The 23,498-nt window shown below is 37.1% G+C and overlaps 1 protein-coding gene across 3 annotated transcripts in view; it reads left to right on the top strand.

Moving 5' to 3' along the window:
- LOC141904722 (glutamine--fructose-6-phosphate aminotransferase [isomerizing] 1-like) overlaps positions 1–23,498 on the top strand; it is a 56,635-nt gene that overhangs the window by 14,172 nt on the left and 18,965 nt on the right. For 2 of the 3 annotated variants that reach the window (XM_074793364.1, XM_074793362.1), the window contains exons 2-9: positions 7,139–7,246; positions 8,029–8,121; positions 8,211–8,336; positions 10,548–10,606; positions 10,703–10,837; positions 14,584–14,645; positions 16,180–16,259; positions 16,580–16,600. In XM_074793364.1, coding sequence (XP_074649465.1) covers positions 7,139–7,246; positions 8,029–8,121; positions 8,211–8,336; positions 10,548–10,606; positions 10,703–10,837; positions 14,584–14,645; positions 16,180–16,259; positions 16,580–16,600 — 684 coding nt within the window. The remainder of the gene's footprint in view (positions 1–7,138; positions 7,247–8,028; positions 8,122–8,210; positions 8,337–10,547; positions 10,607–10,702; positions 10,838–14,583; positions 14,646–16,179; positions 16,260–16,579; positions 16,601–23,498) is intronic. The other variant, XM_074793365.1, reaches the window with a different exon arrangement.

Raw genomic sequence — 23,498 nt, 5'->3', positions numbered from 1 at the left:
TTGAGCATTTTAAACCATTTCCCAAGTGGGCATGGTGTCCCTGGACCCCTAGTTTAGCCCACTTGGGACTTTAGTCCCAGCGGGTTATTGCGTTCACTTTTCGTCCATCGTTCGTCTGTCCGTAGACGGAATCCAGTTATTTTGGGAAGTTTTGAAGACGCTTCAAGGTAATGTCTTGATATTTGATTTATACATGTATCTACCCTAGACACATCTTCAGCCCAAAAACTGGCCCTGTCAGAATCAAGACTGGCAGCCATTGATGTTCGCCAAAATCAGCACTTTTTGCACGTTTTTTAACTTTTTGAGGAAAATTTTGAAGATGCCTTGATCAATTACCTTGATCTTTCGTATATTTTTGAACCTCTGAGTCCTGTAGCTTCCTACTGGTTTGCCATTTCTCATTGCAATTGCTGATTGGTCATCTTTGAAAAGGGATGTTTTATACCTGAGAGAGGTATTATTGTTCAGCCAATTATGACGCAATGGGCGGCCATGTTAGTGTCATCAGTACTCATTCGTAGGTGAGAAAAAGTTTTTCCACATTATATTGTAACCTAAGCATATTTTGTAACGACAATGAATTAGAAAGTTGTAGCTCATAACGTGTTCTATGATTGTAATGAGTTTCAAGTTCATTGGTTTTTGTATATGCCACCAGGGGGCGTTGAATAATACAATATCTTAGTATTTCTATATTATATTTGTACCGAAACATATTTTGTTACCACAATCAATTGCAAAGTTATATACATCGTCTATGATTGTGGTGAGTTTTAAGGAAATTTGTTATTTTATATGGTCACCAGGGGATGTTGAATAGTAAAATAACCTAGTATTTCCTTATCATATTGATACCTGGGCATATTTTGATACCATGATCAATTGCAAAATGTAGTTCATGAAACGTTCTATGATTGTGGTGAGTTACAAGGTTATTGGGTTTTAAGGCCAGCCATGCTGAGCCAGCCGTAGGCTGAACCTATTGCTATACAAATGGAGCGAATTTAAATGACATGGTTTCCAGAGCAAAGGCTCTTTTACTGTGCAACTGAGCATATATCCATACAAATCATTCATTAAAGCATTATCCATTCTCCAAACTCTACGTAGCTGAATTTTGAAGGAGGGTCTCGTTAAAATTTATACTGATCGCAAAAATATTGGTTTTGAAAAGCAAAGACTCCTCTAAGATTGGCTTAGCCGCAGAAATCAGCAGGTGTTCACGTGAACCCGCGGTACCGGGTACTTCCGGGTTTTATTTTATGACCTAAAATTGTATTTCAAGATCGATTTCTGTGAAAGCTTTAGTATGGCGTGAAATTCAGGACAATATTAATATACATGTTTTCTATATTACATTTGTCAATATTTGACGATATTACTATATAGATGGGTAAAATACAATATCAAAATACATGTTTTCTATATTACGTTTGTGAAATATATATGACATTTGCACTACGATGTTTATTTTTACGATACAATATACATTTGGAAAATATATATGACATTTGCATTAATTAGATAATATACATGTAGAGTGCGCCACTATACAATATACATCATATATACAGAAGCGCCACTACAAAGTCCGAAAATTGAGCTGTAGAACGTTAGATGATAGATCCTATAACCGACTTGTCGTGCATGCGCATTGGCTGTATGGACTTGGAAAATTTCATAATTGATTACTGAATAAATTTTGAATTGAATTGTATTAGCATTTGACCACGTCCACAGCGCTAGCAGTGCAAGCTTTTTAACAATAATTTTTTAACTGCATATAGCCATACCCTAAGCTACCCTAAACCTTCACCAAGAACCTGTCTGATGTACCATGGGTGGGTGGGTACACAGGATCGTAGAGCAACGTAAATCACTGTGGAAACAACCACTGCCAGGACTGGGTGAACCCTAAACCCTACCCGAAACCCCGCCATTTTGTTTACGAATCAATAATTAATAAATACAAGCCAGGATCTGATATGACATTGACAACGCCGCAACACCTACACTCAATAGTTCTTTTAATCAGGCCTACTATCAAAAGCCACATAGGGAGAAAGTGGTTGCTTGACTTTAGCCAGTATTGCTGAGGTGAGTGAGAGGGAAGTGAGAATTGGTGATTTTTTTTTGGTTAAATAAAGGCCTAATACCTAATCCGAATATTAATAAATAAGCTACCTACCGGGCACCCTGATCGGTCTACGACCTTGACTAGTCTCAATTCAATTAAATTAGTTGGGAAAATCCAGTCGTTAACCCGTCCAATATCGCGCGCAGCTACCCGCGATGCTTGTGAATTAGTGACGTCTGACCAATATAGTGGCGCCCTGCTGTACAGTGGCGCCTCTATATGTATAATGTATTTTATAAATGTATATTGTGTAGTGGCGCCTCTATATGTATAACGTATATTGTATAGTGGCGCTCTATACATGTATATTATGCAAATGTCATATATATTTCACAAACGTAATACAGAAAACATGTATATTGATATTGTATTTTACCAATCTATATTGTAATATCGTCAAATATTGACAAATGTAATAGGCCCTATAGAAAACATGTATATTAATATTGTCCTGAACTTCACGCCATACTTTAGTTGATTTGGTTTTTAGGAGGAATATTTTTATTAGCACTACAGAAAATATCATTGATCATTGTGCAAAGTCCGGGAAAAATAGCTTTTTCTTAAATCGGATAGATGACCTTGATATGCTAATTAGCCATGTGCTCAAACTACAAATTCAATCAAATTTTATTCCGCAAAAAAAAAAAAATCAAATTCAATTTTACTTTATTGAACAAATAAAAACATCAAATCCAATTCAATTTTGTTTTATTGAGCAAATTTCAGAAAATTCAATTCTTTCCGCATTAAAAGCGATAAGACCAAGGGAAAAGATATATCTGAGGTATTTGTTCCTGCCAGATCCAGTAGCTGTCTGTGCTACTTTTGTATTCTATGATTGTATTGTGTAAATTATTAGGAATTGACTCTGAGCTGGGAGTGTAATTTGACAAATTTAACCCATAGAATGCATCATCATTTGCCATTTTATGAAAAGCTGACAGGCTGGCCATAGTGCCCCTTGGGGCTCTTGTTTAATATCGTCACCAGGGGGCGTTGAATAGTAGAATAACTTAGTATTTCCATATTAATGTCGTAACTCTCATTCTGCAGAAGGGAAGAACTATTCCTATAAATTAGGCGGAACAGAGACGTAGAGGGGTAAACTAGCTTCCATCCGAAGGAGCCGCACTTTGATCTGGCAAATCCGATTCCGCTGTACAATCCGCGATGACTAACCAGCCTGAAGGGCAGCTCAAAGGTCCACTCCAATCAACCTGCAGTAAGACCAAAACGAACGCATAAATTCGACAAATATGCAGAATATATTTACATTAAATGCTACCTCATTCGACCCGGAAGGGGAATGAACATAGCAACACACAAACAGATCGCATGAATTATATAACAGTTAGACTAGTATACACATAAACACATGACAACCGCCAGATCATTTTCAATGACCCCAAGTGGTGACTCCCACCAAAAACCGCGGGAACCGGTTGTCGTATTTAACCTGAATAAACATCCCCAGCAAAACCAAATAGATTCCCAGTGACAACCCCCACAACGTAGCTCGATTGCTCATAATTAACAGTACTAATTAAAACTCAAAGCTTACCTGCAGTAAGACCAAAACGAACGCTTAAATGCTACCTTATTCGACCCGGAAGGGGAATGAATATAGTAACACACAAACAGATGGCGCCACCAGGCAGCACCAACCCTACTGCAGATAAACAGACACACAGGGAATAACTATCCAGATCTGGGCGGAACCGTCCTACCACATTAAATTGGTAACGAGGCATATCTTGTTATCACAATCGATTACAAAATCGTAGCTGCTGACATGTTCTATGATTGTGGTGAGTTTCAAGGTCATTGGTTTTTGTATATGGTCATCAGGGGGCGTTGAATATTGATATTGTTAGATCGTTGAGCATTTGAAACCACTTCCCAAGTGGGCATGGTGTCCCTGGACCCCTAGTTGTATATGGCCACCAGGGGGCATTGAATGAAACAATATCTTAGTACTTCTATATCACATTTCAGTGCTTCATCTAGCCAAAAATGGAAGGGCGGTCCGCCCCGCCCACGAAAATAGCCGCCCTTGTGCCCTTCAGATGCGTCCCATGCTCGCCCTTGTGCCCTGATCACTTGCCGTAGGTCCGCCATCCTGCCCTTGTCAGTCACGAGTAACGAGTCAGGGCTTTCAAAATAAGCCGATGCATCCGACTGTTAGTAAGTGTCCTGCGACGACTATGAAATATCTCCTATGATAGCAACGATAGTAGCTCGCGTGGACGCGTGGCCTAGTTTAAGTTTCCAGGAAATTGGCTGACTTCCAAACTACTGCCAATCATTCTAGCGACTGCCATTGTAAAGCTGGTAGTGTATATTCGATGGATTGTTTCGTTTTGAACACATCGTGATGCTCTGGGTCATTTTATCTAGACTATTAGACAAATTTATATATACAAGGTGAAAAACTTTGTTGGGTGAACTCACAGAGAGACTCGCACAGACAATTAGTTTGAGTAGCCTAATAACAATAATGTGTTCTTAAGCTGGCTGCTTACCAATTATCAACAGTTACTTGCCAATCACTAACACTATCAATTTAAATCAATTGATTTGATATTTCTAAGATTAAAAATATCCAATTTCATGTAGGCCTATACACTATTGCTAGCTCTTTTTCACTGTATTTGCTACTTGAGATTGCTTTTTTCTGCAATTTTTTTGTCTGCAACTGGTTTTCCAAATCATTTTGAACGCCCTATCTAGATTAACTTTTGTTCATTGACAGGCATAGGTGTAAGGATGTACTGTGGTCAAGTGTGTCACTCATTGCAAAATCAGACTAAACATAGTTTCTAGTCCTAAATCGTAGTAGGGGGTACCTTAATTCTATGCAATGGGGAACATTGCAGTTTGCCCCTAAAACAGACGTGAGCGCGTTATTGTGTGCCCTTGCTCCGATGGAATCACGCACAAAAATGCCCTTATTTGAAATCAGCACCCTGCCCTTTTTTAATGCTAGATGAAGCACTGCATTTGTACCAATACATATTTTGTTACTACAAATCAATTGCAAAGTTGTAGTCATGACATGGTCTATGATTGTGGTGAGTTTTAAGGAAATTAGTTATTCTATATGGTCACCAGGGGGTGTTGGATAATAGAACAACTTAGTATTTCCTTATTACATTGGTACCTAGGCATATTTTGTTAGGCCTACCATGATCAATTGATGACATGTTCTATGATTGTTGTGAGTTACAAGGTTATTGGGTTTTTTAATATGGTCACCAGGGGGCGTTGAATAGTAGAATGACTTAGTATTTCCATATTTGATTGGTACCGTGGCATATATTGTTATCACAACCAATTGCAAAATTGTAGCTGCTGACATGTTCTATGAAAGTGGTGAGTGTCAAGGCCATTGGTTTTAGTATATGGTTACCAGAAGGCATTGAATATTGAAATTGAAACCACTTTCCAAGTGGGCATGGTGTCCCTGGACCCCTTGTTCATTGAAATTTGTAGTGGCTTTTCTATGGAAATGGATCTTTAATACTTGAGACAGGTATTTTTCATCAGCCAATTATCACGCAAATGGTGCCAACTCGGTGTCGTCAGTATTCATGCGTAGGTGGAAAAAGTTTTTCCCCATTATATTGATACCTAAGCATATTTTGTTACCACAATCAATTGCAAAGTATTCCCTGGATCCACCCCTGTTTATGGTCTAGATTGCAGGAAATTGATCGAAAAACAGGTTAAATATCAAAATCTTCTCATCTCCTGCGGAATTGCACAGTCCAATACAATGCCCACCTCTATCTTGGGTGCCTATTTTGGTAACATTGCCTTTTTTAGCTCACTAAGGAATTAAGTCCCAGCGGGCTATTGCGTTCATTTTTCGTCCGTCCGTTGACGGAATCCAGTTACTTTGGGAAGTTTTGAAGACGCTTCAAGGTAATGTCTTGGTGTCATCAGTACTCATTGGCGGGTGGAAAAAAGTCTTTCCACATTATATTGATACCTAAGCATATTTTGTTACCACAATCAATTGGAAAGTTGTAGCTCATGACATGGTCTATGATGGTGCTGAGTTTCAAGTTTATTGGTTTTTGTATAGGCCACCAGGGGGCATTGAATAATACAATAACTTAGTATTTCTATATTATATTTGTACCTATGTATATTTTGTTACTACAATCAATTGCTAAGTTGTAGTTCATGACATCGTCTATGATTGTGGTGAGTTTAAGGGACATTAGTTATTCTATCTGGTCACCAAGGGACGTTGATTAGTAGAATAACTTAGTATTTCCTTATCAGATTGGAACTTAGGCATATTTTGTTACCATGATCGATTGCAAAGTTGTAGTTCATGACATGTTCTATGGTTTTGGTGAGTTTTAAGTCATTGGGTTTTGTATATCGTCACCAGGGGGCGTTGAATAGTAAAGTAACTTAAGGTATTTTTAGTCTAAATACTTCAAGTACACTGGGGAACGGGCGGCCAAAGATTTTGCATTTCAAATTCATTACTATGGTAAAATAGCTATGGTGAATCGTAGAATAACTTAGTATTTCCATATTGAATTGGTAACAAGGCATATTTTGTTATCACAATCAATTACAAAATCGTAGCTGCTGACATGTTTTATGATTGTGGTGGGTTTCAAGATCATTGGTTTTTGTATATGGTCACCAGGGGGCATTAAATATTGAAATTGTTAGATTGTTGAGCATTTGAAACCACTTCCCAGGATGGCATGGTGTCCCTGGACGTCTAGTTCACGGAGTAGAACCCCCCTAAATAAATTCTGTGTACGGGCCTGCTAATGTGCTATGATGAAAATGTATGTAAGTGAAACAACGATAATTAACACTTTTTTACAGCTTGCACTGTGCTAACAGCATGAACATCCAGCCAATGTTTGTTTGTTTTTAGCTCGACCTATGGTCAAGCATGAACTTAAATGGGATAACAAATAAAGGCCCCAGTTGATTAATATGAAAATTATAATTGATTTTCAGGAATATTTGCGTATTTGAATTATAAAACACCAGCTACAAGACGAACTATAATAGAGATATTAGTGAATGGACTTAAGCGGATGGAATATCGTGGATATGATTCAGCTGGTAGGTACCAGGCGGCACCAGTATAGCCTTGTTTCCACAAGATATAAACCCAAAACCAGATTGTGTCTGTGTTTGATGACTTGATTTGTTTGCTGCCACATATTGCAAAACACTGGATACTGAAACTAACCTACATTGCCACTAACGATGAGAACCGTACATGTAGTATTGTATGCATAGTATTGTATTACATGATAACCAAACTGGGGGCAACCATATTGGTCAGTCATGTGACTTGTTCACTACTGTTTTCATTGGTTATTGCATCTAGCCTACCAGTACTCACGATTAATGTACTTTGACCATCTCAAAGGCTGATAGAAACAAGTGTTTCAGGTTTTGCAAAACGAACTTGGCCTATTGGTTTTGGTAAACTGTGTGGAGTTTATATCTTGCTACGTACACTTGGCTTTACGGGAAGCGTAGTTAAGGTTTTCAATACATTTTGCGATACCAGTCAGTTAGTAGATAGTTGATTTTAGAATTTTTTCGATTAGTTTACAATGTTAAGGGTATGAACGAAGATGAACATTTTGTCGACAAAATTGTTATATTCAAATAGTTAATTGCTGATTTCTGAGACGGTATAAATTAGCCCCAGCTAATTTGTAGGGAAAGCATTCATGAATAAGAATGAGGTGAATTTAACCTGCACTATGTAAATATAACATGCACATAGAACATTTCGGCTTCTGCCAAAGTCATTACATAGGGTCGAATTTGACATTCAAATGCCAGTGGTTTGATTGTACTCGTGTTAAAATTATCCTTATACGGAATAGGTATCGCTATTGATGACAGTGCGGGAAAAGACGCAGGGATACATCTGTTTAAAGCGCGTGGAAAAATTGCTGCCCTCGATGAAATGGTTAATAGTAAGTGTATTTTCTCATCACTGCATAGATTGTGTGGAGCTCCTATCAATCCTAGGTTGAATTGATTTTCTGTTGTTCTTTTTTCACAGCACAAAACGAGTTTGATTTCGATGTTTTATTTGATGTTCATGTTGGAATAGCTCATACACGATGGGCAACTCATGGAGAACCAAACGCTGTTAATAGTCATCCTCAACGTTCCAATAAAACCAATGGTAATTAGTGCCAAATATTTATCGCAATCTCTGCTTCCTAATATTTCTATAACATATTTCACCCCTGGCTTTATCCCAATGATTTCGTAATTCTACTTTAGGCTTTTAGGCCAAAATAAATGTTTGTTTCTGATTTCTGACCAACCCACGAAAAAAGCACCAACTAAAAAATTTCATCACATTTTTGCAAAATAAATCTTTCAAAAGTACTACTGACTGACATCTTAGGCGAGACCAATTTTTGCCGATCTTCATGTTTGGGTGTTTTCTGAGAATAGAAATAAAATAAGTCATAAAAATCATGTTAGGCCTAAATCATTATTGATCAATTCATTGATTGCTATTGCCACCTATAATGAATAAAAACTTGGCTGCACCCATGGCTCTGCCGGTGAAGTTAAAGATGCAATCAATTTGGATTCTTGTTTCAGTTTAAAATGTTTCAATGAATAAAGTTCATAAAAGAGAAATAATCTCCAAATAAGCTCTTCTGGTAATCATTTTATCTTTGTTCCTCCCTCCTACCTTGTGAAAATAAAATTTCCCCCGCAGGCGCGTTGGAAGAAATTTTTGATTGCTGCGGGCAAATAACAATTTTGGACAGGTTCTAAATATTGCCGCGGTGAATTTACTTAGATGTGATATTCAAAGAAAAAAACGTCATTCAGTAAATTATTGCCGCAGCTATTGCTGCTGCAGTTGCTACGGTTCCAATGCCACTGCCCCGTTAACCAAAATAAAAGATTGGTCTGGCCTTAGTAATAAAATAGTCATTTACTGACAAAAATTAAGCTGTTGGTCCACTGGACAGCGTTCATCTGATGTCGAACACCATGTCAGTTTAGCGTGTACAATGCCTGCGCGTATAGAGCCTAGCACGCATGGTATAAATGTCTAGAGCTAGTGTGACTCACAAGAAATACCCATTACAGAGTACCAGGTATTATCGCCCAATAAGCCGTGGCCCTTCTTTAATCATTTAATTTTTTTTCTTAAAATCACTGATTTGCAAATTAGTTTGTCTTAATTGAGGATGTTAGGGGACTGACGTGAGAGTGCTCTGTATTCTATCATAGCCGAGCCGTGAGGTGATGTAAAAAAAAATGCTGGTAGTTCAAAATAGATTATTAGTAAATAATACCAATCTTCTTGACTTTGACAATCTTTGGGACCATTTATTTTTTAGGTCTGATCGTAGCCAATCATGATATTTTGGAGGGTAAAAACTCTGAGACTAGAAAATTGGCCTATTGGCCGGAGAATACAGTTTATATATGTACAGTAAAGTGTTTCCCCAAAATGAAATTTTTTTCCTGCCTACCTTTTTTCCTATAAGTTATTTTGGAGAAATGGCCGGAAACAAAACACACATTTTATTTTGGCCTAATGGATTTTAAGCCTACCGCATACTTCCACCTGCCATCTGAATATCTTTGATCTTAATTAGGTCTATATCTTTTGCAAATACAGTCAAACTCGCTTAATTCATTGTCGGCTAATTTGTATAATGACCTAATTTCTATAAAAATGAAAGGTCCCCCTTTTTTCCTTCATTCTTTCCATCAGATGATTTGTAAATTATAGCCGTATCCACAGTCCCTCTTAAAAACAATTGAAAATGTGAAGTGTAATTCATATCCCATTGTTCCGCTTGCTGGCAGTGATTGGCAAGCTTATCAATTACTCGTCAGGATCAATTACTTGCCACGGAGCGTGCTGCGGCCACGAGACGTATATTCCGCCATTTAAGTCTAAACGATGATTGGCGGTGGCACACGGCATTTGTTCCAATGCCAGGGGAAACAATTTTTAGCAGGTTTTTATTTGTAGTATATAGGAATTAATAGAGTAATCATTAATTTTACGAATTATACTTTATTTATACTTAATTCATAGAAAATAGGAATTACGTATAATCCATATAATGTATAATTCGTAGAAAAAACGACGGTTGCAAGAAATATGAATTGAGCGAGGTTAACTGTATAGTCAACCCCTAATATACCGCCATACTCTCTCTACCGCCAAAATTGTTCTGCACCAATGTGGGTGGTATATCGGGGGTGTTTTACTATGTATTTGTATAGAGATGTACATTGAGAAAACCTGGCGGTAAGGGGGGTGGCAGTAAATGGGAGGGGGCAGAATATGGGGGGTCGACTGTATTAACGTACTCAAGCCTACAAATATTTCTGATACACTTTTTTTTAGATTTTGTTGTTGTTCATAATGGAATCATTACTAATCATAAGGATATCAAATTGTTTTTGGTAAGTTTCAGACGGTCAATAGGATTGCAAATACTATTAATGTCAACAAAAATAACCATTACCGCTGTGATATGTAATAAATTCATTTCATTATAGCAAAAGCAAGGTTTTGAATTTGAATCTGATACAGATACTGAAGTTATACCTAAACTTGCAAAACATTTGTATGATTCTCATATCAACGCTAATTTAAGTTTCCGAGAGCTTGTTGAGATGGTTATTCAACAGTTGGTGAGTAAAAAAAGCTCATATTACCTAACTCATGTGTTGCTGCCGCTGTAGAGATCTAGCTCAGTGATGTGCCAGGGTATGAGGTGGTTTTAAAAATGATATTCATACACGGCATAACGAAAACACGTAGAAGACAATTCTTGCACCATAGAATCCATTTAGATAAACTCAGTTTATAAACAATAAACTCAGTTATTCACATCAATTATTGTAATGCCGTGTGATGCATCGCTGTTGGTTATTCATCCGTGGATGTTTTGTAAAATGCAAAATATCCACCTCACACGGGACGAAAAACGTTTTCGACTACGCAAAATGTTCTTCGCAAATCAAGCAGTCCTCGTTTCATTAAAAACGTTTTTCTGTTCGGGTTTTTGTGTTTTGACTCCCCCGCACACGGCATAACAAAACATCAAAAAACATTTTTACTCACTACCTTATGAAGGTTATAAGATGGTACTGTATAACTGATTGTTAATGACATACAACAAATAAACCTTAAAGAAAGGTACCTAGCGTCTGACATTCTACTGAAAAATTCCGGATTGATCCATCGCATAGTTTTTTCATAGTGAGCATTTTAGTTTATGAATCAATTAAGATGATTGACAGACGCGGGTGCGGTCTTATCAACTGTTGAAGACGTTCGATGTAAACAATAATTTTAACCACGTGCGTGATGAAAACAGGGACATCAAACTAAGAAGCACTTTTTAATTACATGTGATTTGAATAGGCATCTTAGCTGGTTTTTCAAAAAGTCGAATCTTAATTGACTCCTATTACATAAGCCTAAGCCAGGACCTCTGGAATTGAATTCGACACAGTAATTAGCCTGTAATTTGCGATGAATCTTTTTGAAAATTAGCATGAAGATTGGGTCTGGCGAGATGTGCACCCATATTGTAAAAAAATGTCATTGGTGATCAAATATGGCTGCCATTGGGGTGGCCATGTTAAATTTCTTGTTTGCACGATGCAGCCCGCAATTCTCGATGGATTTCCACAAAATTTGGTGTGAGGATCAGGGTCAAGCTGTCCATGCCTTTTGTATATGGAGGTCATCGGCCTTCAAATATGGCCGCCAGGTCAGCCATCTTGAATTTCTAGCACGAAATGGCCTGCAATTCTTGATGCATTTTCAAGATACTGGGTGTAAGAATTTTGGTAGGTGAAATGTCTACCCCTTGTGTCCACCAGGGTTGCCATCCATCTTGGATTTATTTTCAGCACGATGCCTACACCAATTCCTGATGCATTTTTTCACGTATGTGATCTTAGGGGCAGTTAAAATGGGTTGGACCTGTTCATGTAAGGATATATTAACAGAAAATGAACATTATCGCCACATAGCCTATACCTCTTAACTATTTTAAAACTTGTTAAATCGTTACAATGTTAATCATTCTGTAAAACTTTGAATACTGAATCATTCTTCTTCTACTGCGTCATGAAAGTGCAAGGTCCGTGGGCCTCTTGTTAAAAATTTGACCTTCTTTCCTGAGCACTATGACCTAGTTTTCAGTTACAATTGGGGCGTTATCTCTACAAGCGAACGTGATTGGCTATGTGTGGGATATACGGGGGAAAATCTGGGAATTTCGGTGCTTCTGACATAATTTGGAAAGCCCAATGTGGAAACGAAACAAAATGGTGAGGATTTTTTTATTGACCTTACGGATCATATGTTGTTTAATTGTTACTTGTGACGAATAAAATCGAGTAGGCTATTCAATTTAGTATCCAAAATAACAAGTGTGATGGTGCCAATGGAATTTTGGCTAAGATTTGTCTTGTCAAAGTATTAAAGACATGCCAACCCGAACGTATGGTTTCATTGTTTTTACATACACTTGTTGCTTTTCGTGTAAGGTGTAAGTGTCACTCTCTATTTTAATTCTGCTTATGACCAACTTAGATAAAATTGTGAGCGGTGATAAATTAATAATGGAATAAATAGTCAGTAGACAAAAGTGGGCTGTGGAATATCGTCTAGTCAGTTTAATTCTGTAATCTGGCTTTCAACAGCTTTTGAGCGGTTGGAGCTAGTCTACACACAGGCGCCCTTTTATGTTGCTACTGTATTACTGGGAATCCCTGCTGAAGCGATCAATGAAGAACGTACATGGCTATAGTTCTCACATGCATACTGTTGTATATAAACACAGATGAGACTGGGAGATGTGCGCCGCGCGCTATTTTGATTTTATTCAAGGACTTATCACAATGGTGCGGATGAAAATAATATAATATATAATAATATATAAAATAATACCATATATATTTATTTATCGATATGAAATCTACACTATAAGTCTGGCATTAGAAACAAATATCAAAGAAGAGAAAAAGTATTACAATATTTCGCTGTAAACTATGTTTTTGGTTTGTTTGGGTGAGTACTGGGTACCTACTCTGGAAATGGAAACATAGTGCATGCCATGTGTGAATGGTGAATTCCGGAAGTCCAGTCCAATGTATCTGAATGTTTGGCCCTGTGCTTTGTTAACTGCATGTCATGGCAAAACAGGGGCGTAACTGGAATTACTCTTCCATACCTTTAATCCGAAAACAATAACAGATCAGGCTATTAAATCTCGGTGATTCTTAGAAGAATGGATTGGCATGCTTTTCTTTGGGAAGTGGCACTGTGGTGAGCTTGAATACATACAGTCTCCACTATTAGATTCCAGGCAGAGAGAGGAGGTCACCGGCGTCTCTGTAGTCAAAAGCCAAGCAACAGCTGATGCTCACCCCATCGCAGTAATCTCCACTACATGTATTAGATCCCCAGAATTGTAGGCAGAGAGATGAATTGAGGTCACCCGCGTCTCTGTAGTCAAGCACACTATACAAAAACCGACACTCAAATGTTTGTTTTGATCATCGCGCGCAGTGACGTCACGCGGAGCGTCCAAACTTAAATGGTCCAAAAGTCTACCTAAACTTTATCGTATCGGCACGAAATCGATTCTATAACACAGATCAGACCACCCTCTTTCAATCCATACACTCAACGGGTAATCGAAGCCACACGAACGGAGATTACGCGTTACAAAGTTAAGACGCCTAGCCGCTTATAGTATAGATGATAAAATTTTGAAATTTGGGAGTATCTTAATTATCATAAATTGTGATAAGGGGCTATTAATTAATGAAGTGATTAGATTTAGAATAAAAACGCTATTTGTTGAAGAGTTTGTTCAGCATCGTCAGTTGAAAGTTATAATTTGGTAAACTATTCTACAGGGCATTAGATTGTAATTCAAATTGATTTATATGTAGAAAAATGTTTTTTACAATATCCACTCAATGGTTTGATGGTGAGCCACAGGGCCATTGGACCTTCATTTAAGGGTGGGTTCAAACATAGCCATTTTCAACAAGAAACGAAGCCTCTTCTAAAATGTGCCTCTTACTAAGAACATTTCATACAGACAGATCTTTAAGAAAAAAAACTTTTTAGGTGTTTTTTTTGCTGTGGGCATGAACTAAATAAGTTGGTATGGTTTTGGCATTCTTGTAAGCTAGATTTTGGCTCTGAAAGAGTTTTAAAGTCAACATTTCAGTCGCACACAAGAACCTACCATCGTGGTAGAACATTTGTCTCTTTAGAATCTTTTGATGGCCTCACCTTAGTGATTGAAATATTTAGATTACATTAGGCCCTAGTAAATAAGAAAAGGATTCTTCCATTTTCATGGGTATTTGTATATAGCTTTGACATATTCAGGTTCTGATTTCAGGAAGGGGCGTTTTCACTGGCATTTAAAAGCTGTCATTATCCTGGGCAGTGTGTCGCTACAAGGTAAGAATTTTGGTATCATTAGGCTAAAATAATTTATAGGCTAAATTCTTTCTCATTTCTGCTCAGCTTAGTAGTTGACCCGGCTGGCCACCTATCTACCCCGTACGCTAACACGTATCTATCATGGACACATATTTAGTCCAATAAAATTTCAGAATCAAGATGGCTTTCCAGCACAAAATCATGAGATTTTACACATTTTTGGTTAATTTTGTTAGCGATAGTGGAATTGGCATTGAGCCCAATTATGTAAAATTTTGGTACTTTTTTGATGTAAGCAATTTTTTCATTAGTATTAAGCCTAAACTATGTATAATTGATCTGATTGATGACATGCAAAATCTGAATAGTAGAGAAACTTACCATTTCCATATTATATTGGTATCTAGGCATATTTTGTTATCACAATTGATTGCATACAGGGTTTCCAATGGTACTTCCATGTCTTTCTTTGGAAAAAGTTTTGACAAACATCATCTTTGTCCTTCATTTTGACTCTAAGTCCTTCCTTTTGATAAAAAAGTCCTTCAAAATTGGATTTTTATGCATTTTTCATGTTTCAATTTTGCATTTTTCGCAATATTATAATATATACTTCAGAAGTATTTTGTTACTCAGGCGGGGGAATTCAATTATCAGTAAGATTGAATGTACAGGTAAGTGCTATGGAATTACCCTGAAATGTATGACTGGTCTACATGACTAGCATGACTAGCAAAGGCATTGCGAAAATGATCCCTTGTGGGCCCTCATTTTACTGGAAATTACTTCTTTCCGAGTCAAAAAGTCCCTCCTTTTGGGTCTAAAATTGCCGAAAAAGTCCTTCGTAGTACTCTTTTTACCCCTGGTCTTACCACTAAAAAGCCTGTGCAAAATTGTAGCTAGTGACATGTCCTATGATTGTGGTGAGTTTCAAGGTCATTGGTATTTGTATAAGGTCACCAGGGGTGTTGAATATTGAAATTGTCAGATTGTTGAGCATTTGAAACCACTTCCCAAGGTGGCATGGTGTCCCTGGGCCCCTAGTTTTATGTTCAACTGCTTTTGAAAGACAATGACAAACTTAAGAAAACAGTGACAAACTTAGAAATTTATGCTGAAATCATTTTTCTGGGGTTGGCAGTTGTGCACACAAAAATTTGTTGAAAAAGATCAAATGCAGTATAAAGTAGAACTTTATTGAACTCTTAAGTAAAAATGATTTTCATAGGCAATAAATACCCTTGACAAACATGCAAGCATCCAGTTTTCAAGGAAAACCACTTTGCCAATGGGCAATTTATTGAAGGTTTTAAGGAAGGTTTTGAACATGCTTCAATCAATTATGATTTTTCAAAGACATGTATGTCTGTTTGGCCCATCAATGTCAGAACAATTGGGTCAATCAAATATTAGCTGACTGACACAGATTGAACTGATAACAAATTGTATTGCAGTTTACAAAATGACCTAGTCGATTAGGAGAAGATATCATTTTATTTTAGCCTTAGAGTAATTAATTAGAAATAGTAATAAAATGAACTCTTCATTACAGACGAGGAAGTCCATTGTTGATTGGTGTAAAAAGTGCAGTACGTTTGGCTACAGATCATATTCCTATTATGTACAGTAAAGGTTGGTTTTCATTCCACAATTTCTTCAGTTGTGATGCCTTTCCTAGCCCGCCCTAATATTCACTAGCATGAATGTGCTTAAATATTTCGCCAAGAATAATATGGCGTCACGTTATAGCAATTTAAACATTTTATAGAATGACATTTTTTTTAAATGAAGTTGGATTCAAAATATTTGTTCTCGTGACGATTTTTGGCATCGAGTGAGCACTGGTATTTGAAGGATGGCATTATAACTGACTCTGGATCTTTTCATCCATTATTGTTGTTAATTAATCTAAAAGATAATTGAGGATTGATTATTGATTTTTCTATTGATAGCCCATCATTGCAAAGATAAAGGTACATTTTCTTCATAAATATATATATCCAAATACTTCCTAATTATATAATTATATATATATTCTTTCAGTCTCTTGGTTTTAATTTTTCATAATTCTTCAGACTAAAATGACTTGTTGTTATGAAGTAGATAGAGAGCAATAATAGCAAGCTGTTTAATCAACACATCTGTTGTTGATCAAAGCCCTGCTGCTGTCTAACAATCATTACATACCTTATGTTAACCAAATTGTGTATGTGTCTGTCTAAAACAATGTAACTCAATCCCCATATGTTTGATTTGTTTCGTGGTTTCAATATGTGTCCCGTGTGGTGTATTTTTTAAATGTATTTTGATGTGTTATGTGCTGTATATTTCATTCCCTGTAAAAACATATATAGCCATTGCTAAGCTGGCTCGGTTTATGCCAGAATAAATTAATTTTGAGTAACCAGCCGTTGGTGCCTGCATACTGGCATTGGCATATGACCCAGGGATGAAGATCTTCCTCCATATGATAAAAATGGACCTCCAACCGCGGAAATCTTCTATGCTTCAGTACAATCAACAAAGCATAGCCTACGTGGTAAAAAAGATTAGTCATTGTTTTAATTCAGGCACTGTGTGCTTGTCTTGAGTGATAGGAAGATTATTGATAGGGGCTCACAAGACTCACAAGAGGGGCACAATGGTTTCAGTGATCAAGGAGGCTCTCATGAATCCAGTGGAGTTTTTTGATCAACTGATTTAGAAGAGCGGGCCTAAAAATCGCTTAAAATTCCGAAATACAGTAAAAACTTATTATAACGCCAGTCCTAGGACTGTCAAAATTTTGGCGGTATAGGGAATTGACGATCGTGAGAGTTGACATAGTATACAAGACATCACTATTAACCAAATAAAGAATTAGACATCAGTTGATCTTAATTTAGGAAGGGTAAAGGTCTTAGTTGACAAAAAATCGTAAGGTGGTATAACAAATGTTTTTTCTGTGAGTTTGAATAGGACTGTTCTAGGATTTTGTTGGTGTTATGGCGGAGAATGTGAGGTGGTATAGCGAAAGCTATCATATGCAAATAGATACCAAATGAACTGTGCGCAAGGAAATTCTTGGGTATGGGTATATTTGCCGGTATTACGGATGGGGGTATAATGAGCTTTGACTGTATCAGTAACTAAAGTTTCAAGGTGAGCTGCCAGATCACCGGGAACCAGTCATTGGAAAACCATGAACTTAGAATCAGCCGTTTATCATGACCAAACATTTACATCAAACTAATCAGATAGAAATCATCCTCGCTTGGAATGAACTTGCTCCATTGTTTTTACAACAACCCGGGTACAGCAACCCAAAATCTTTGGAAGACCTGGAGGACCATTCCAGTTGCTCATTGCCAAAATGCTAGTAGTCAGTTGCTTATTCAACTGGCATGTCCCTACAGCACTTCCATGGTTTTCCAGGTCTTCCAAAGAAATCTGATTCTCCACGATTTGGAAACTTTAGTTACCAATATCTCGGAATTTTAAGCGTTTTTTTAAGTTAAATTTAAGTTAATAAGCGAACCCAGTTAAATTTGTATGATGGTGCCCCAGAATGGGCCCCATTTTTGGGCCCAATGGGCTACTGCAGGTTTTACAGAAACCCGATAAAGGGCATTCTCCAAATGACCATCATGGCTGGCCCTTCAATCTGGATAACTTAGGGGGTCGGACTCTGAATTTGACTCCCAATGTTGGCAAACTTAGTTTCATTTGAAAGCTTATGGAAGAGAGCTTTTAGAAAATTTATACTTTTATAGAGTTATCTCTTGCTATCTCTCGAGTTATTAACTTTTCCCCTTACGTGGTCCGAAATCAGTCACAGACTAAAAAATGTTTGCTGGTTAAAGGGTGTTAATTAATGAGATTACAGTGTGTCTTTTTATTTCTATCTTTGTGATCTTTCATTTAGAGTTGAATAGCCCTCTCTGAATACTTTGGATATCTGGACAAAGCAGTATTACTTTGGATGTGTAGGTGGTCAATTTACCTATATTTTTTATTGTGGGTACATAACCAAATCCACAATCAGTGATCAGTGTGAAAATGATGTATGAAAATAGAAATATGGCTATAACAGATACCTCGATTTTTATCACATCTTCACGCTTGTGAAGACTTTTTGTAGGAATGAAAACTATTTATTTCTGTAAAAAACTTATTTGTATCTATAAACTCTGTTCTCCAGCGATTAGGCTTCTAACCCTGCATGATTTCGATCATGAAGATTAGACCATCAATGGTAGATGGGTAATTAGGGTTTTCTGTTTCTTCACAGAAAACCCTATTGAGATTCACGTGATTATTATAAGATGGTAGTGAGTCGATGACGTCATTTCGTGTCGCCACTTATAACTTGTTGGTGGGAGTTCAGAGGAAGATTTGTCAAACGATGTGATGTTGGCATTAAGCCAATTCATGTAAAATCGCGCAACGTTTTTTTATGTGAGCATTTGTTTCATTGGTTCTCGGCTTAAACGACGTATAATCGATGCGATTGAAGACATGGCGAACCTCCGTCGATGACACGGTCAACTGAGTTAAAATTCTACGAAAAACTGTTTTTGGCGGGAAAATTCTTAGCTCTCGCATATAAAATTGCAGTGACCTCGCTTGGGGGGCGTTGTCTCTACGAGCGAATGGGATTGGCTGTTTTTGGGATATACAGGGAATTCCGGCGCTACTAAAATAATTATGGGAAAGCCATTAATGGCGTACATTTCATTGGAGTAGGTGCCGTATACGTGTGAATTTCAAATGCTCATTGCCGGTGAGGATATAATTATTTCATACATCCACCATAGGTATTGTTTCATTTTAATACCCGGTGATTGTTTTGATTGACATTGATTGAGGTGTAAGCGAATATTCACTTACACGAGGCCTCCACGTGTGCGCGGAGTGCTACACGACACACACACACACACCTTCCGTACAGTACACTAATAAGGGTGATGCTGTAACGCGTGCACGTTTGACATGAAAATAGGCTGAATAATCGTAGCAGAAGATGAGCGCTGTGTTTTCTGTTCGATAGAATTTGTAATAGATTGTAATTTCTTGTGACCTGAAAATACTAAGCAGCAACGTATAAGGTCTGTCGAGGTCTGAATATTGTAGTGGTAAATTCCAGGATTTAAATCTAATAGCCGATTTCTTCTGTACCAGTATTTTAGCTTCCGCAGCCTACATTGGAAGAGGTTTCCAAGAGTCAATATTCAGCCACCCTCTGATATGTGACATCATATGAATTTTAGGCCATCCCAAAATAATGGTCTGTTTGCCGTAACCCGACCGACCCGACTTCAAAGGTACTGAGTTAAAACTTTTTTCTGGGATTCATTGAAATGGATTTTATTTTTGATAAAAACGGCCGACCGACCCACTGTCGACGTATGAGCTACGTATGTTTGAATTCAAGTGTGCCTCGTGTCTTGACATGTGGCCTAGTTAAAGTTTTCCAGGAAACTGGCAGTGTTCCAATAAGCTGCCATTCATTCTAATAGTGACTGGTAACGAAAAAGCGCGCACATATTCAATGTACTGTTTCATTTTTAACACAGAGATGACGCTCTGGACGAAGTTATTATTTTAGAATAATTCTTGAAATCTACGCTATAAGACAAATTTCCCGTGCACAACGTAGATGATTGTTTCCATGTAAAAAAGCCCAAAGGTGAAAATTTGTTTTTGTTGCCCAAAAATTTTGCAAAAAAATTGCTACCTACGTACCATCTTATGCTGAAAAGTTGAGTCGGTGTTAAGGCAAACGGACAATTATTTTGGGATGGCCTTGTTTGTTTATTTTTTTCATATTGTGAAACATATTTTTTTGAAAATATAAAATAGTTTCCCTGCCGTGCCTACCCGTACCCTCCAAAATTTTGGACGTGGACCGTAAACAAATGTATATCTTTGGTCTTATTTAACTACAAAATAATTCTTTAAGAAAGATAAAATACCGTATAAACTTGTAGAACTTTGAAGTCACGAATTAAAAAGATTTTTCAAGCAACCCTTATTCTAAACAACCTCTAGCTTTCAAGGTAAACCACACTTTACCCATAGGCAATTTATTTAAAATATTTCCCTAAATTATTAGAAAATGCCGATAATAAGACCGTGGGAAAGTTTTTATCGTTGAATGGGCGAATTACGGCGGCAGAGTGCACCTGTGAAATAGTTCCATGTGAAGGCAAAGCTTTTAAATGATATTAAAGACACATCTAGACACATCTTCAGCCCAAAAACTGGCCCTGTCAGAATCAAGATGGCCGACTGGCAGCCATTGTTGTTCGCCAAAATCAACAATTTTTACACATTTCGAAGTTCGAGGGAAATTTTGAAGACCCTTTGATCAATTACCTTGATCTTTCGTTTATATGTGAATCCCCCCAGGGCCCATCAGCATAACAAAAAGTGAATCGATCCTATGACCTTTTTTTAGTGCCCAAAAATGTCAATTTTGGCCCAAATTCTGAGTCCTGGAGCTCCCTACTGGTTTGCCATTTCTCATTGCAATTTGTGATGGGTATTCTTTGAAAAGGGATTTTTTATACCTGAGACAGGTATTTTTGATCAGCCAATTATGACGCAATTGGCAGCCATCTTGGTGTCATCATTACTCATTCGTAGGTGGGAAAAAGTTTTTCCACATTATATTGATACCTAAGCATATTTTGTTACACAATCAATTAGAAACTTGTAGCTCATAACGTGTTCTATGATTGTGGTGAGTTTCAAGGTCATTGGTTTTTGTATATGGCCACCAGGGGGTGATGAATAATACAATATCTTAGTATTTCTCTGTTATATTCGTATCAATGCATATTTTGTAACCACAATCAATTGCAAAGTTGTAGCTCATGACATCATCTATGATTGTGGCAAGTTTTAAGGCCATTAGTTATTTTATATGGTTACCAGGGGGCGTTGAATAGAAGAATAACTTAGTATTTCCTTATTATATTGGTACCTAGGCATATTTTGTTACCATGATCAATTACAAAGTTATAGTTCGTGACATGTTCTATGATTGTGCTGAGTTTCAAGGTAATTGGGTTTTGAATATGGTCATTAGGGGGTGTTGAATAGTAGGATAACTTAGTATTTCCATATTAAATTGGTAACGAGGCATATTTTGTTATCAAAATCAATTACAAAATCGTAGCTGCTGACATGTTCTATGATTGTGGTAAGTTTCAAGGTCATTGGTTTTTGTATGGTCACCAGGGGGCGTTGAATATTGAAATTGTTAGATTGTTGAGCATTTGGAACCACTTCCCAAGTGGGCATGGTGTCCCTGGACCCCTAGTTTCATGTAGTGTGATCTTTGGTGCAACTAAAATCGGCTTGTCATGTAAGGATATATCAACAGAAAATGAACATTATCGCCACATAGCCTATACCATCTTAACTATTTGAAAACTTGTTACATTGTTTCAACGTAAATCTTTCTGTTAAACTTTGAATACTGAATCATTCTACTTCTACTGCGTCATGAAGGTACAAGGCCCATGGGCCTCTTGTTTATTGATTGAATCTACACTACAATGTATGTATTTATTCAAATATTTCCATAAAAAGATTAACTCCTTAAATCTATTCCAAATTATAATACTTTTCTTATCTGTAAATTTACTCAATCTATCGACTCAGCAGGTGCTTAAGATGAGTTCTTAATAGGACGGATCCATTTTTAAGCGTAGTGAAAATACAGAATGATGATGTTGAATGCCAAAATAAACGCCTGGTCGAATAAATTGATATTTGTTGATTATATGTCCGCGTAAGTTCGGTTTCAAAGCTGAATCCCGCATTTCAATTTATTTCAATTCCCATCATTCTGAATGGCTTTGCAGAAACCTGTCATCGCTGCCTTGCAGCTATATTTTCTATATTTTTTTCAAACTAATAATTATTGCGCAAATTGGCATGTAGGGCAAGTTCTATTTTTACTGCTTTTTAGCATGTTGATTTCTTACGTAGGTGGGTTTTCGAAATGATGAGGAGCAAGGTATTTTCTTTTTTAGTCTAAAGTATATTTAAGATGACGAGCATGGATTCATTAATGATTGTGCATAAACTTTCAGTCAAAAGCTTGGGATACCCAATTGCTTTGGTATTACCCTGGACCATGGCATGTGTGGCCTATTGTGGTCTATCGTTGGAGTGAGTGAAATTTAACAATTTAATAATAATAATACTTGGTCATGCTTGGCATAATGTATGTATATATCCTGGCGGACATTCAATATTGTATACATTTGTCTTTCTAAATTGAACCAAGCAATGAAACAGCTGATTGGTTGCCACGTTTTAGCATATTTGCATATAACTCTAAAAATATTTTAAAAATTTTAATGAAGTCGCCATTGACTGTTGATTGCTTGGAAGTTCAGTTTATATCTCAAGAGATTTAATGGTAAGATTCTACATTGACCTTATGACATAACTTTTTTCACAGGTAAGAAAGGTATTTTTAGTCTAAATACTTCAAGTACGCTGGGGAACTAGCGGCCAAAAATTTTGCATTTCAAATTCGTTACTATGATAACTGAGACAATGGCCTCTTTAAAATGTATGTTTGAGTGTCGTTTATCAGTCTTGAATATGGTGATTAAATACTACTTAAAATTACTACTACTTATATAAAAATAACAGGGGCAGATTTTCAAGTTTTTAAAATTTTCAAGGGGCGGCTTGCCCCTCAAAAACCCCTTATGGAGAACACTGGAGCTAGTAGTCTGTACTTAACTTTCTCATACATTGACTTAGATCTCCTGAGTATTTTCTGTGAATTTCAGGAATCTGTTCAAGGTGCAGCACTTTCTGCCTGGGCACAAGATAAGTGCTCGATTCACGGTTAAAAAGCTGAAA

The sequence above is a fragment of the Tubulanus polymorphus genome, chromosome 4, assembly GCF_964204645.1.
Source record: "Tubulanus polymorphus chromosome 4, tnTubPoly1.2, whole genome shotgun sequence".
Lineage (NCBI taxonomy): Eukaryota > Metazoa > Nemertea > Palaeonemertea > Tubulaniformes > Tubulanidae > Tubulanus > Tubulanus polymorphus.
Note: the sequence above shows the minus strand (reverse complement) of the source record. Positions and strands in the feature narration are given on the sequence as shown.